The sequence below is a fragment of the Rhopilema esculentum genome, chromosome 17, assembly GCF_057945365.1.
Source record: "Rhopilema esculentum isolate cy_ngs chromosome 17, ASM5794536v1, whole genome shotgun sequence".
Classification (NCBI taxonomy): Eukaryota; Metazoa; Cnidaria; class Scyphozoa; order Rhizostomeae; family Rhizostomatidae; genus Rhopilema; species Rhopilema esculentum.
Window position 1 is genome coordinate 3696304 of NC_142831.1, and position 15659 is coordinate 3711962.

Here is a 15659-nt window from a genome sequence, read left to right on the forward strand (position 1 = left end):
GAATGTAAGTTCAGGCCCAAGAAAAGAAACAAGTGTTTCATGGAAGACTGTTGAAAAGGAGCATTCTCCAAAAGGTGAGTTCATGTTTTAAGCAAATGATAAACTAAACATAGATTCATAATAATTGAGCCAATTTACCATATCTTCTTCAGGTCTGGCCATTTAAAGAAAGCTATAACTTTTGCTTCCCTCCAGGCTCTCCACAAATGCTCAAGGGTAGCTGCAGATTCCTCTCCTAAACTGTTGAAAAAAGGAAATTGCCCGTCTTTGAATAAATTTTTCATTCATTTCTATTTGATAAATGATTAGCTCACCTAGAAATTGCTAAGAGGGCTGTTTACTACTTCCCTGTTAGAAGTCTCATGTCCAGGCCTGCTTCTTTTCTGTTTTTATGCCATGCAAGGTAAGTAGGAAGCTCTTATGTATAAGAGAAATGCTCCTCATATTGTCAAGAAGTCTTTTGCTAATTCTTTTGGAGATTATTTTCTATGGCTCCAAATGCACTAACAAACTGACATATGAGACAAATATTTTTATTGCTGGATTTGACAACTTTAAGCTAATCCCTCAAGAATGTTCCATTATCCTGCCTTGAGGCAGAAGGAATATAAACATCTTATCAAAACTGCTGCTATAAGATGAGATCTTTAAGCCATTTTTATGCTCTGTGATAATATGTGAAAACTTTAAATCTCACATTCATAATTTCTGTATCCTTCTCATTAACAAACTGGCTGATGAACAGTGCCTTCATCCTTAATATTAAGGGCATCCATGCTCTGTTGATAATACAAAATTGTTCATGTGAAGCTTTTTATGGATATTATTTTGAATTTATGGCAAACCCGCATGATAATTTATGTCCTGATATTGTTTTGGTAGTAAATTTTTCATTGACAGCAAAAGCAAATACATCAGTGGTCTTCTTGCTATTACCAAGTTGAACTATAGCAAAATGTTTTTACCTTAGGCAAAGGGTCATTCATATCTGCGAGGCCCTTAAGAGTAACCACTTTCAATAAATGCAATACACACAGATGATGATTCTTGAGCATAAGCAAGGCTATTCAGGCTTTTTAAATGGGGTTGGTGGCACCAGAAAGACAAGTTTTTATATTATAATTCCTTTTCAGTTTTCTGAAATTGTACATTAAAACTTTTCCTTTCTTTTAGAGCTGTTTGTTTGTATGTTTTGCTGTCTAAAATCTTATCACAATGAGAGATTTTCACCTAGCTTTTTCCTATATGCATGTTTTTTGCAGAAGACTATTGGGAAACCATTCTTAAAGTTTTTACCCTTTTTTCTAGTTACAAGTTTTAGAGGACCAGAGAATGTAACACAAATTGTGAAAGAAAATGCTTATGGTCCAACAACAGCCCCAGTAGGGGTTTCAGTAAGTCTATTAGTTTTGCAGATTTCTTGTTTGATTTATATCTGCTACATTTGATGTATTAACTGTTCTTTTCACTGTAAGATGAATATTGTTTTACTGGACTTCAGTTTGTCAACTTTATGAGCTATGGTTTTATAAAACCTTAAGAGAATATGCATCTTGTATGCTGTTAATGTTTCAAATATAATGTTATTAGGTTCTTTACAATTTTCTTGATTAAACTTTTATTTCTAGCCACTTTTAGTATTTTGTCAAGGTTAAATGTTTTAAAATGTTTGTAATAAAATAAAAGTCAAGTCTACACCTACAGAGTGACATAAATGTATTGGTAGAGGTGTAACTGGGAACACCAACCTGCTTCTCTGAAGTTTCAATATTTTTAAAGAATGGTGTTCTTGTGCCTTGAGATCTTTTAAATTAACCTTTCCATGAATGAAAAATTAATGTCTTTTCACAGGAATTCCCACTTAGAGCATGGGAACCAAAGGTACAACTTCCTTTCAAAACAGAAGGAAACCAAGTGCCAAGGAAAATTGAAATTGAGAGGTACTGAAATTTTATCTCGACTGATATGGTGAAAATTTTAGTTGTTGCTTACAAAATGTGATTTGATTTGTAAATCATATATATGTGAAGCTATTTCAAGTACTAAGCTTTTATGCGCCATTATAAAGTGAAAGTCATTATAAAAGTTCGCTGATCTGTCGTCACAGAAACAGTTAAAGAAAATGAACAGTCGTTGCTAGAAACACCAACAGCGACATCAATAAATTACTCTTTGTTAATCTAAACCTATTTTTCAACTAAATAGTTGGATATTTTACCTTCGAAGAACAAAAACTTCCAAAGAAAAATATTCATATCTATATAGCAATTAAAAATTTGATTACATGTTCATATTGGGTTAAACACATTGAAAAGAGAGGGGTGTATTCAACGAATGTTTTCTGTTTAATGCATATGGATACAATTTACTTGTGTGTCGCTAAAAAAGTTACTGTAATATGACCTTCATTGTAATTTTCAAGACTTTTAGTAGACTTTTAGTAGGTAACAGACTTTTCGAATCTAGCTGTAAGGAGTATCTTTATGCATTACATTGCTAACAAGAGAAATGGTTAATTAGGCATGGACTGTTTTTCCGTGCTCTGTTTCCTGTATTTGTATCTTGTTTAAGGTAGAGTGATTTTGTTTGAAATTCTGCTTTATCAGCTTACTGATATTAAGCTAAAAAGAAAACGCATTGTTAATATTCAACTTTCTATTTTCTAGGCGAAAGAGGCTTTTTGCCGAGTACGACATAACAAAGCTTCTTGAAGAATTCGATATTTCGATAAACCTATTGATGCCAACAAACGACATTAAACTGAAGATATCGCCCGGTGCTAAGCATTTAGATGCTGACTGTGATCCTTTCTTGCCACTTGACATTTTTGACGACACTGAGTTTGACTGTCGTACGCCAGAAGAATGGCTGGAGCTTGGGAGAGAAGACGATGGTCAGAAGCCTGTCCCTGGGAAAGCTCTCCTTGCAAATGGCATCGTTAATAATGGGGTAAAGCAATATGAATGGATGAATGTTGGAATGGTTGCATATGATCCCAAGAAACAGCTTTATCAGGTATAGATGTAAAAAGAGATATCTGAATTGCTAAAAGCGTCGCTGAAAAGCTTTGCTGTGTCTCTTCTCTTCCTCTTTTATCCCTTTGGACTGCAGCAGAGGCACTCGCACAATATCAATCTCTAATTTAATTCAACTGTCTTTGTTCTCCTTCCCCCCACTTCTTTCGACCCTTTTCCTCTTAGCCATCAAAATAACATTTTGAGAAGATGATAATAAAACCCATTAGATACCCCTTAGAGCGTTTTTCTTCCCGCATTAGCAATCATTTTTGCTTTTGACTATACTTAATTCGTAACTGCGGACCTTTACATGTTGTTTATTAGGCTTTTGGTTTGTTTCAAACTCCCTTAACACTTACGAAATCATGAAAATTTGATCTGCTAGTTTTTCATTTGCTTTTTTAGGTTCGTGTAATGCCACGTGGGCCAGGTGTACCAAAGAGGCCTGCCCCAGAAACAAAGCGAAAGCCATTACAGTTTTGGATTCCAAGAGTACGGTTAATGTTTTCTGCCGAGGATCCAGTGAATTTCGCACAACGTGTTGCAGAAGCCTTTGACCTGCGTAGGAAAACTGAGATATTGTTGAGATACCATTTGTATATAGATTGTATGCCAACTGATGGTGTTCCTAATCTCACTCCAGAAACCATTGACAGGATTGTCAATTGGGCTAAGGGAGTAAAATCGATCAACAACGATTCAAGGTATGACAACTCAAGTTTATTGTGAATTCCTCTTAATTAAAAATTACTGTTTACCGGTCTGTCATAAAGTGCTCAATGCTATATAGGCAGAGCTGTACATGATTTGGTGTGTAGAACAGGGTGGTCCTAAAAAAACGAGAATTTTGATTTTCATTTTGACCATTCAAAGTTGATGGTCAATGATAATCATGACAAAGTACCAAACAAACGCACGAGCTATTCTGGCAAATCATTTTTAACGAACTTTTGGTTTTTAGCGAACAGCCATCTTTTGACTATTTGGGCAAAGAGTACTTTTAGTAAACAATCTTTTTGTGATACAGAGCCTAAAAATGGCTTTGAAGCAAACATTATAAAACATACTGAAGCTTTTTTTCTGACACTCCTCAAAATATAAAACATTAGAACATAGATAGAATGACGTATCTTGAGGGTACCCAGTCAGTGCCGTACTAAAAAGTACTTGTAGTATGCTTAAATATGCTTTACATAATTTTCCCTTGAATTTACGTCAACACATAGTAACTATACCATGAAGCTGGCATAAGAAGTTTTGAAACTATAGGACATTAATAATGGCAGTGGTGGAAGTAATGGGCTTTTGTTGTTTGAGCCAACCACCCATTTCTCGCTACCCTATACGTTACCTTCGCCAGAAAATTTAGGCTTTGAAACCCTTTTTACCCTATCTGTGTTCTTCAGAAATTGTGGGTGAGCCGAAAACACCTGCCTCCCCCCCCCCAATAATACTTGAATTACTGTAAGTGTGTATTAGTGATCCAAAGTGATCTCACGTAATCTTCAGTTGGTTTTATGGATTTTGAAACAAGGTAGTGGTCAAGTCTAGTATGTTTTGATATTGCTCATGGCTCATGGGAGTGGGCAAAGTCGCTGGGCAAGTTACCAATGAGTATCTTGTGCAGATAAAAATAGTTAGAAAAAAGCTAGACCATTAAGTAACTAAAAAATTGAATCTTGTTTTGTTCGCTAGACTGAGTGACTGCATTGATGTGCTAACGAAGCAAGTTCAGCTGGATTACATGCGTACAATGAACAAGATCACCTTCGACAAAATGATCCGAAAACATCCAGAGAAGTTTGCTTATGTTCAGCCGCAAGATCCAGAAATGCCAATACCACCAGAAACAGGTATGATGTTATGTATTAATGCCCAGAAGGCAGTCTGCAATGAATGCAATGATTTCATGTTAGGGCCTACTTTAAATGTTTCAGTCCAGAAATGGGACTTAGAGGTAAATTATCAAGTGCTCACGGTTCTTGAAATGATCAACGCCAGGGATTTCGTTTGTTGGAGCACTTAGAGCATTATCTACCCGTCCTACATTTTAACTTCATTGATCCCATTTTGTGTTCGTTAGAACGTGTAGTTGCTGCTATAACGGAACAGACCTTAGGATGCATTTTTTACTTTTCTAAGTCTCTTCTTTTGGAAGAATTCATAAAGGTGTTCTCATTTAGCACTCAAATTTAGAGAATTCTCTCCTATGTGGAATTCTAGTTTTCAAACACGATTTCACAGTGCTCATCCTTCATTTAAGAGCTTTTAAAGCAAAAGGCTTGAAGCAAAATCTTCACAGAAGTTTGTAAAAAAATCAGTATGATGACATATTCAAAAACATCCTGGTACTTTCAACAATATCAGACCTTTACTTAATTTTAATACAATGTAGAAAGCTAAGCATTTTAAAGGGCTACATTATTTGTCATTAACAGTCAGGAATTTTGATCCTTTTATGTCCTTTTCATTGATTTTGGCATCCCCACCCCCACCCCCAATCAAAAATTATTTACCATCCCTGACTTATCAAGTTCTCCATTGATATTTTTCTTAGGCCTGTGTTCGGACGTTCCACGCTACAATTTTGAAGATAAGTTCCGAAAGTTTTCGTTTCGATCGCTGCTGACTTTGGGTGAGGTTATACAATCCCTGATCAAAGTGAGATCTGAATGCAACAAGGTTGCCGCGATGACGCTATTTCAAGCGCCAATCAGCAAGAGCATGAGGTTGGAGGAATTCGAACAGACTCAAGGACAAGCAAGTTCACAGGTCCCCTTAAAACTCCTCTTTGTTAAATCAATCTTTAAAAACATGCAGCTTTTTTCATTAGTTAAATTAGTATAATTGATAAGGCTTTTTGTAAATAAGAAATGCTACTGTTGTATCAAATCTTGGGTAGCCTGATTTCTTTAAAAGATGAGAAATGTTTTGGTCCTTCTCAGCACTTGTCCTTATCATAGTTGATACTTCCTTTATAATAATATTGATTCCCTTTCTTATATTTTAAGAAGAAATACTTCTTACTGTTTGACTAAGGATGTTTTTTAGTATAGCTGTAAAATATCTGTCGAGAATGGGATATACTTCGTCATCTCTTCTCAGGGGTTCACAAGAAAATAATTTCTCATCTTTTTTAAGGTTATACCAATGCATTTATGTCAATGCTAGAAATAAGTAAGGGACGAAAAGTTTATCCTTAAACTTTTGCAAATGAAATGAGCTTGAAATGAATAAGAGCAGTACTCACTGAGAGCAAAGAAAGAATGACAGTGACTGGCCATTGTTGAGAGTAATTAGAAAGCAGTTGTGGATCTAACTTCTTATTTTCTTATAAGCATGTGCACTTAAAAAGAAATGTGATGGGAAAGAAAATAGAAAAGACGTTTTTTCAATATAAAACTGCAGCAACGTTTTTTTAATCATCTTAAAAAAAATACCACACTTGTTTATGCAGGTTCAAATGTTCTTGAAAGACAGCTGGTTAACTACTTTGAGAGCATCAGTCCGAAGTTCTTTAAGAGACATCGGTAAAGGATGGTTTAATTTGGAAGAAACTAACTGGGAAGTTTATAGAATGTCAAAGATTTCGAAGTTGATGGAATCAGTACGATTCATGATGCAGGTGATTTTTCTTATATATTATCATTCACCTATATAAACTATGTTGTTGTTTATAGCATATACAATATAATTGTTTTCATGCCACTTCCTTGCGCGCCTTACTTCTCTAAGTCTACATGCCTAAAAACAGTACTGTGAAGTTGTTTCGTAAATAAAGTGCGAAAGCACCAAACACATGAGGAGAATTCAAGCGAAGATCTTACCCTTCTCCACTGGACTCTTCCTGTAGTGTTATCATTGGTTTTCAATTGGCCGTTGTCTGAATTTCACAGAACCTTTGAAAAATAAAAAAAACCTTTAAAAAATCAGAAACTCTTAAAGAACAACCAATAATGTGTACCCTTATTCATTATGTACAAGCCTTGCATTCTCTTCATAAGAGTAAACTATTTTTGCCACTTATTTTTAGCTAAAAAGAAACTGAAAATTTTGTCTCTCAATTTGTCAAGATTCTCTTCATTATTTATTCTCTATCTTGCTTTGTTTTTCACTTTCGTCTTCAATTTTTAACGCTCTCATTTTATTGTTGCCATGTGTCTTTAAATTGGATGGTAATCAATAATATTCTTAAAATTTCATTGTAAACTAAATTTTGTTTGATTTTAGTCTTCAATGCATGAAGTAAATAAAACCTAGTGACTATAAACTCCTGCTCAGTATACGCTTTCAGGAAGCAACTATTAACATTTATCCGTCCACCTCAAAAACTAGCCTACGATATCCACGACCCAAAAGGTTTAATTTTAACACAATTACATGTTGGACTTAGCAAGCTAAATTTTCACAAATTCAAACATAATTCCAGTGATACCTTGAATCCTTTATGCCCAGTAAATGATGGTATGAAAATAAAAAAGTAAAAAAAAAATTTTCATTCCTATCTACTTATATTTTATTCGAAGAAAAAGCAAGATATCAACACTATATTCAGCTGGGCATTTATTTTTCCGCAGGACTCTTTGCGCTTTTTGGTGCAGTATTCACTCAAAGCCTACAAACAGATGATTATGGATGCCTGTCATTCAGTTATGGGCCTTTCAGATGACATGAAATGGGGAGAAGATATATTGAAGAGCCCATACATGTGAGCATAACACATTCCACGAACCTTGTATCTCAGTTAAGAAAACCTCTAAGCATAGGAACTGTTTCTTCTTGGTTATGAAGAACTGGAACCTTTTTTATGAAAATTATTGTTTCACAAGGATAACTCATATTTTTATATCCTTGCTTGGTTGGTCTCGTTCCATATTTCCTGCTTATTTTTCAAAAGTAAATTGCAGCCTTAAATTTTCAGATTCTTATAGACAAAGAATTCAAATGCATTCGGCTAATTGGAGTCATTTCTTCGAGACAAATTATTCTGAAACTACCATGTTTGTCTAAATCTTTATGATTTTTAACAATCAAGATTTTAAGTATGATAATATATATCATTCTGGTGTTATTTTATTAACTTTTCGAAGCACGACAATCTTCATCCGAGTTAAACTCGTGCTGTTGGTCGGGTGTTAGAAAAAATCTTTTAGAGGCATCTACCCTCCTATGACGGCCCCATAGCGTCTTCTCTCTGATACTCGTTACCCTACCCTGGGTACCAGATACACATAAATTTGAAAGGGGAAATAGAAGATAGGCTCTAGATGCTCCTCCGCCTCTCTGCTTGGCATTCTATTTACGCGCTTGAAATTATGTGGCTCTGGTACCAAAGGTATCGTTTCCTAAGAAATATGAGTTTATAATTGTTAATCTCTTTTAGGCCGAAGAAGAATCCTATCTTTTACTTGGATCTTGTTATGGAAAACAACATGGTCACCTACAGCACAAATCCGCAAAGTTTTGAGCCAAGTGTCATTGGCTGCTTTGACAAAGGTATCCAAGCAACAAAGAATGTCCCACAGCTTGAGAAACGCGTTATGGAGAAGCTGTTTTGGAGTGGAACACCGCTGCTTGAAAGTGTTGGAGAAAATGAGAGTGAAGTGAAAGCAATGCGAGAGTTGATCAGAAAAGCGATTCGAAAGGCGATTGTGCCGCTTCTTGCCTATGCCAAGAAATACGAGCAATACCTGGAATTGCATAACTTGGATATCAAGAAATATCTAGAGTAAGTTTTGATGTTTCAATGGATTTATAGGATGGTATAAGATGGTACAGAGGAGAATGACGTTTTAGCTCGTAGAAAAAAATATGTACTTAAAAAAAGGGTAATATGGACAGAATGATCATTTTAAAAACCTGACATGGACAGAATGATCATTTTCTACCAAGGGAATCGAAAACATAACCCAATAAACAGAGTTTTGTTACGTGCCTGAATGATTTTTATCAATACTGTTGGGTGGTCAAGTTAGGTTTTTTTGCTTCAAACAGCTGTTTTCTCTTCCCTTATTGATAGGTTTTGCCAGAAACATTTTGGCAGTGTTCATAAGAAGGAGAATATTGTCGCCTGTCATTCTTAGCTTCTGTTATAATTGTACTATATATTAGTACGCTTAGAACGGTGTGAACGGCAAAATGAAAAAAAAGTTTGGCTGTTGTCCTAAGCTTTTATGTATTAGGTTCTTGCAATTACCAAAATTATTGAAAGATGTAATTATTAGGATTTTTTTCATTATTTAGCTTCGTTCATCGTGACAGAAATTTAGCTGCTAGCACATAAATGCCATGATGCTTAAAAACTGCTTGTTTTGTTAATTTTCTCTTCTATTCTTCAGTTTAAAGGCAATGGAAAGATGCAAAAATGGCTTAAGTCATCTGTCGATCAAGATTAGCCAATCGATAAGCGTGTGGAATCACACCCACTGATTGGTCGATTCTTGATTGCAAGACGGTTGAAGCACTTTCAGTATCCGTCGATTGCCTTTATGGAGTAGCGTGAAGCTAGATTTGATTAAGCCAAATGAATATATTGGTTTTTATTTTATCTATTTTTAGGGATTACGAGAAGGAAGATCACACACCAGCTCAGGTAAAACAGCTAATTGAAAGTCATCTACAAGAGAAAGAAGTAATCGAAGGAAGTCTGCCTGCAAACATTATCATTGGTCCATTTTGGATCATGTGTGATGGAGTTAGACAGGCATTGGCTAAAAAGAAAAAGGCTCTTGCTAATTCAGTGCTGGAATTCTTGGCAAAGAAGCTTCGCAAACAGGCAGATGAGGTAAAGGGACTTTACTCCTGTTTATGTGAGTTTAAGTGTGCCAGGATGGAAGTAAAGGGTAACATATAGAACAACTGGTGTACTGTGCAATTGCATTTGCATTGACTGCAATATGTATTTTTAGGAGTATTATTTTGCTAGTAAACTTGGGAGACATGATCTTTTTATCCAATATGTAAAAACCTCTGCCATGGCATAATGCCAATTTTTGTTTTCTCTAGAAAAGTGTGGTACCTCAAAATATTAATTGCAACATATTTTTATTTTTTCTACATCATCTGATTAGCAACATCATTTTATTTATCTACGTCAACTGGGTGGAATTTTTTATACAGTAAGCAAAGAGGAGAAAAAAATTAGAAGGGATTTCAACAGACAGTTGGGCGATTTATCCATTTAAAATATAGGGACATAAACTAGCTATGTATGTACAGGACATAAACTTTAGCTAAGATGATAGTTGCTTTGTGTAGGAAGTCTGGATACGAAGCAAGTTTAAAAGTTGGGGGGGGGCAAGGGGGTACGTACGGGCTAATAGCAAATTATTATGTACCTTTGTTTTGCAACATAGTTAAGCGACGTGGTCCTCTCCTTGTGGCCGGCGCTGAAAAATATGTCACCATCAGCCTTGCTTAACAAAACGTATCTTGCAATACAAGAATTGCATCTTCCAGCATTTTTTGAACGTTCACGTATATCTCCTGCACTGCCAGTAGGTTTAAGCTGTATTTAACTTATTGTTTGTACTGGAGTGTATTTTTATTGTCAAGGTCTGTGATGAATTTCGAACGATTGCAAGGCGGTTGTATGACAAGCCAAACTGCATTGAAGAATTATCAGAACAGAGAGAGTACATGAAAACAGTACCTGGGTTATTGACAGAAAAACAGGAACTGATAAACAAGGCTATGGTGGACTACGAGCTGCTTGAAGAGTTTTATTACAGCATCGGTCAAGATGATTTCAATTCAAAGTAAGTGATCATATGATTGTTTTTATGATTGTGATTATTTGATCATATGTGATCATCGCTGCATTGATTTTCCACTGCTGAACTGAAGTACAGAAGTAGAATGATTGTGATGTTATTAGAAGGACATAAACGTAACCACTAAGCTTCGGGTCTTAATACAAACACTTGAACCTCAAAGTATTGAACACTAGCTTAGAGAGCATTGTTACTGTCCATTATGAGGAACTGTACATTTTCTGAAGGACCCATTTGTTTGTCTGGTTTAAAGCATTTAGTCAGTTTCTGAAGGACCCATTTTCGGTTAATCTAATTCATGATCCTTTTTACACTAATGTCTTTATAGGCAACTAAAACTTTCGAAAATACGTGTACTGCAAATATATATTGAAAGACATGAACCCAAAGTTAGAGAAGATAAGGGTTTATATAATGAACATATATTATAACTTGAATTGACAGATATAATTCTACATGTAATCTCAGAATAGAAATATTGTCATATTATGTGATAGAATTGACATCATAGAAATCATACTGCATGGAAAATTTTTGTAATATTTTATTAACAATATTTTTTCCTATTCTGTTGTTTTTTAGCTGTTCATTGCAGTTCTCCTTTTTTTATTAAGAATGCTTAAGTATTATTTTTCGTTAAAGCCAAAAAGTGTAAGTTTCTAATAAAAAGCTAATGATTTATTAATGTAGAATGTTTAATGAACTAATTGATTTACAATGTTGGAACCTTATCGAAACATAAAATAACCAAAAATAGATATTACCTAATATATTTTCTGTACTAGGCCAGATTTTGGTGGCTTATAAAAAATTCGTGTCTATTTTGAGCAAAAGCAACCCTAGAAAAATTAACTTGCTTTTTGTCAATTCGTTTTCCATCGTCTCTATTAGATGGACATGTGCCAGCTGGCCTCATAAAATTGAACTGTTGCTGGACACTACTGCTGAACATCTTGAAGAGGACGAGGAAAGATTCCATAAGAACTTGCTGAATGAACAGAATAACTTCCAAGATCGCTTGGATGGCCTCAATATGGTCGTTGCTGGGTTCTCTGCACACACTGATATCAACAAGTATGCCATTTTAAAAGCATCCGATTTATAAGCTTACCCTTTAATGATATTCCGGACCCGCACCAAACAGGGGGAACTTTCTTGCTAAATAAAAGATTGAGATTTGCGTAAAGATATACCTGCAAATTATCACGAATACACTCATTTTTTTAAGAAACTAGCTATAAGAAACGAGTACTGGACAGTCAGAAAAAATTATCCAAGAATTAAAATCCAAGAACAAGATTGCCCTGTTGGCCTAGAACTCAAGACACAAGGGATAAAAATAAACTTCGCATCGGAACGGAAGCGAATCTCTTGACGTGATAAAAATGATCACAAACATTTCATAACAACATTCATGACTCCATAATAAAGAAACTCTTAAGAGACAATGAGTATTGTAATTTCCAGAACATTGAGAAACTGGAGTACTCAACATCGATCTCTGTTTCTTATAAAAAAATGAGTGTACAGCCATGTGAAAAACAGCGTCAACAGAAAATGGGGCTATAGTGGCTGATAATTTCTCTACATTGTTGCTACAATTTAGAATCGGTTTTACAGGCACTTATGTCAAAAACCCTTTGTAATAGAAATGGTACAAAAGTGAATCAAAAACGTTCCAATGTATGGGCAAGATTTCTTTGCTGATCTTTACACTCAAATTGGTACCTGCGCTAAACTTTAGAAACCAAATGAAAAAAGGAACATGCCAAGAGATTTAAATCTTTAATTGGCCATATCTCACAAAATATTTTTGCTCCTTCTAATTATGTGATGAAATTCAAAACTTCTCAGGCAGATTTTGAAGACAATTTCTATGGGTTATTCATACGCATTTAAAAACTGATTTGATTTAGACACCCCCACGTGAAATTTCGCGGCCGGTTAGCTCAGTCGGTAGAGCGTGGTGCTAATAACGCTAAGGTCGTGGGCTCGAGACCCACACTGGCCATCTCTTTTCTTCGCCATTTTTACATTTTTTCGTGTATCGTTGTTCCGTTGTTGTATTTGGTTAGGGATTAGGCAATTGCATTTAAAATCTGTTTTTTCATAGTGACTTAGATCTCTTTTATTATCTACACTTTCCAAAAGAAGACATCACAAAATTATCCATTAAGTGTCAAACTTTTACCTCTCTTGTAAAATTTTTCTCCAACCTCCCCTACTTGTCATACATCAACAAAATTCTTCCCTTCCCCCTTCTTGTTTAAAAATGCTTTATGCCCTTGATAACAATAGCATGATAATTTTGCAGAGCCCACGAGACTGCCAATGAAGTAAGAAGGGTTACGAAGCAGTTAAAAGAATGCCAACAACTGGCACAACTCTACAACAGTAGGGAAAGACTTTTTGGAATGCTAGTTACAAATGTAAGTTTGCCTTTTACCAATTACTATTTGCAATTTTTTTATTTTTACCAGAAGAAGAAGGAAAAGTCGTGAAACTACAATTTTGGTGCCAGAATTATAATGTCTTAGTAGGACAAAGTCTTTTTAAAAAATGTCAGTGTTATTAGTTTCAATTAGAAGTTTGCTTGATATTACATCTTCATATTTTGTTGCATTAATTTCTTTTTTTATATTGCTCTTTTATATTTTATTTGACCTGCTCTACGCATTAAAACGTTTAATGTATCTAAGATTAAAAAAATCTCTCTTCAAATTATTTTCTGTCAAGTGAAGACTTTTTACGAGAGTTTATGACCTCAGAGAAAACTTTTCAATGAAATTTTCCTTTTCTAATTTCTATCATAACTAAAATTTCTTTCTCATCTCATTAAATTGTGGCTTGCGTTTTAGTGACACGGAACCTTATCATTCAATCTAATTGTAAATACTTGTCCAATTTTCTTCTAGTACGACAAGCTTACAAAACTGGTTAAAGATTTTGAACCCTTTAAAAACCTATGGCTGACAACATCTGATTGGCTGAAATGGCACGACAGCTGGATGCATGATCCAATCAACACGATCGATGCAGAGCAGGTTGAGAAGAACGTTAATGATTCTTTCAAAACGATGCACAAATGTGCCAGGTAAGTTATCGACGCCCAGTGATCTTGTCGGGGAGCGGAACAGACGAATGTCTTCTAACGAGCTTGTCTTCCCCCTCCCTTTTTTTAGGTAAAATCGATAGCTATACGCCATAATGGTTTCCAAGCTCGATGCGCCTTTTCTTCGTCTATAAGGCATGTCTTCAAGGCGTCATTTTTAGGCATGTCTTCAAGGCTGCTTTTCTAGTACGTTGCAATGTAAACGTTTCCTAACAACTCATTGACGTTCTAAGAAGAACTCGTATATTTTTCCCAATCACTGCTTCGAAATCCCAGTTATAAATTTTAAAAAACAAAGCTTTGTTTTGTGAAGATCGTATTACTTGAAGTTAGATGTGGATGCCTCAACGCTTAAATAATGTACCTTAGTTGCTGCTAAGAGTATTCTACTCAGCGTTTACGTGCGACACAACCTGTCATCGTTTTGCATTTTTCCTGCTTAGCCTACCCTGTTTATTTGATTCCTTCAGTAGATTTATATATATCAATAAGTATTTGAATAAATAAGGTGTGAAATGCACAAAATTCAGCTTGTTTTTTTTCATTTTTATATAGAAAGTATTTATATTAACATCAGTACATCTTAATGACGTCATCGTGTGGTTGTTAACGTAAGATGAAACTTTGAATGTGTGAAAAGAAAAGTCACTTTAAAAACTGAGCAAAAAATTCAGTCTTGACGAGTAACAGTTATCCCAGCTTAATCTCGAATTAAATTAGTTTTCAAAACGCTCTATATCACTTTCATTTCTTTTCTAGGCATATATATTCTACTTTTTTGGCTTCCACTTAAGTCAAATTTAACCATATTGTTATAATACTTAGCAATCTTCAACTGTAAGCTACAACCGAGTCCCTTTTCACCTGCTAACCGCCAGTTGATTGGGATGTCTTGCCTTTTTTATCTTAAGGCATTTCCAAGACATTCCATCTTGCCAAGACGTAGCTCTTGAAATCAAAGGCTGGATTGAAGATTTCAAACCGTTTATTCCACTGATTCAAGCACTGAGAAACCCTGGAATGAGACAGAGGCACTGGGATCAAGTATGTTTGATGATATCACATATCTAAACTCTAGCCATCGGCTTTTCTTTTTTACATGGTAGCTTTACTTCTAGGCCTAGTTTGTTACGTGTACATAGAAAGCTAAATAAAGTGGAGCAGCTAGAACTTGGCATGTATTGGTGAAACAGATACAGTATCTTCTCTCTTTTCCATTTTCTCAAGAACATTTTTAAGGTACATTCATGTAAATACAGAGCCCTTCTGCTTATCGAGCCATGGTTTCCAGTGTTTGCCTTTTACATTTACAGTTCACTTGTAACTTTTATTCAATTTTTGGTAGCAGAACGTCAAAAATTTCCCAAGAAAGTTTTCAATAATCTTTGAACTTATTTCTTAAGTTTTGTGGTTAGTATATTTTAAATGATAAATGATCTCCAGATAGCTATTTATGGCTTTCGGTTATTTCTTCGCAAGGAACGTTTGTATATTCCCATGCAAAATTGTTTCTCCTGTAGTTTTTTTAAGAAAAGTTTACTTCCGTGTACTTTCAATGTTTTTTATTTTTCTTTCAGCTTTCTGCAGAGTTGAAATTGAAGATTTATCCCAAATCAACATTGACATTTTCAAAGTGTCTAGATATGAAACTACAGGATCACATCAATGTAATTACTAAAATAGGAGAAGTCGCAGGGAAGGAATACTCAATCGAACAGGTAATAAAATTTTTCACATTTTTTTTAAGTAAACGGTTTC

At 35.0% G+C, this 15659-nt stretch overlaps 1 protein-coding gene and 1 non-coding gene across 2 annotated transcripts in view; both read left to right on the plus strand.

The window, feature by feature from the left end:
* The window catches only part of LOC135686668 (dynein axonemal heavy chain 1), a 62630-nt gene that overhangs the window by 2439 nt on the left and 44532 nt on the right, over nt 1–15659 (plus strand). Inside the window, exons 2-18 of the mRNA XM_065202982.2 lie at nt 2–74; nt 1309–1394; nt 1852–1940; nt 2667–3015; nt 3423–3721; nt 4713–4870; nt 5575–5789; nt 6475–6642; nt 7595–7725; nt 8401–8745; nt 9576–9801; nt 10572–10774; nt 11681–11863; nt 13104–13218; nt 13705–13883; nt 14813–14945; nt 15479–15619. Coding sequence (XP_065059054.2) covers nt 2–74; nt 1309–1394; nt 1852–1940; nt 2667–3015; nt 3423–3721; nt 4713–4870; nt 5575–5789; nt 6475–6642; nt 7595–7725; nt 8401–8745; nt 9576–9801; nt 10572–10774; nt 11681–11863; nt 13104–13218; nt 13705–13883; nt 14813–14945; nt 15479–15619 — 3093 coding nt within the window. The remainder of the gene's footprint in view (nt 1; nt 75–1308; nt 1395–1851; nt 1941–2666; nt 3016–3422; nt 3722–4712; nt 4871–5574; nt 5790–6474; nt 6643–7594; nt 7726–8400; nt 8746–9575; nt 9802–10571; nt 10775–11680; nt 11864–13103; nt 13219–13704; nt 13884–14812; nt 14946–15478; nt 15620–15659) is intronic.
* Nucleotides 12728–12800, plus strand: Trnai-aau (transfer RNA isoleucine (anticodon AAU)). The gene has a single exon. It is a non-coding gene; the product is annotated as a tRNA-Ile (tRNA).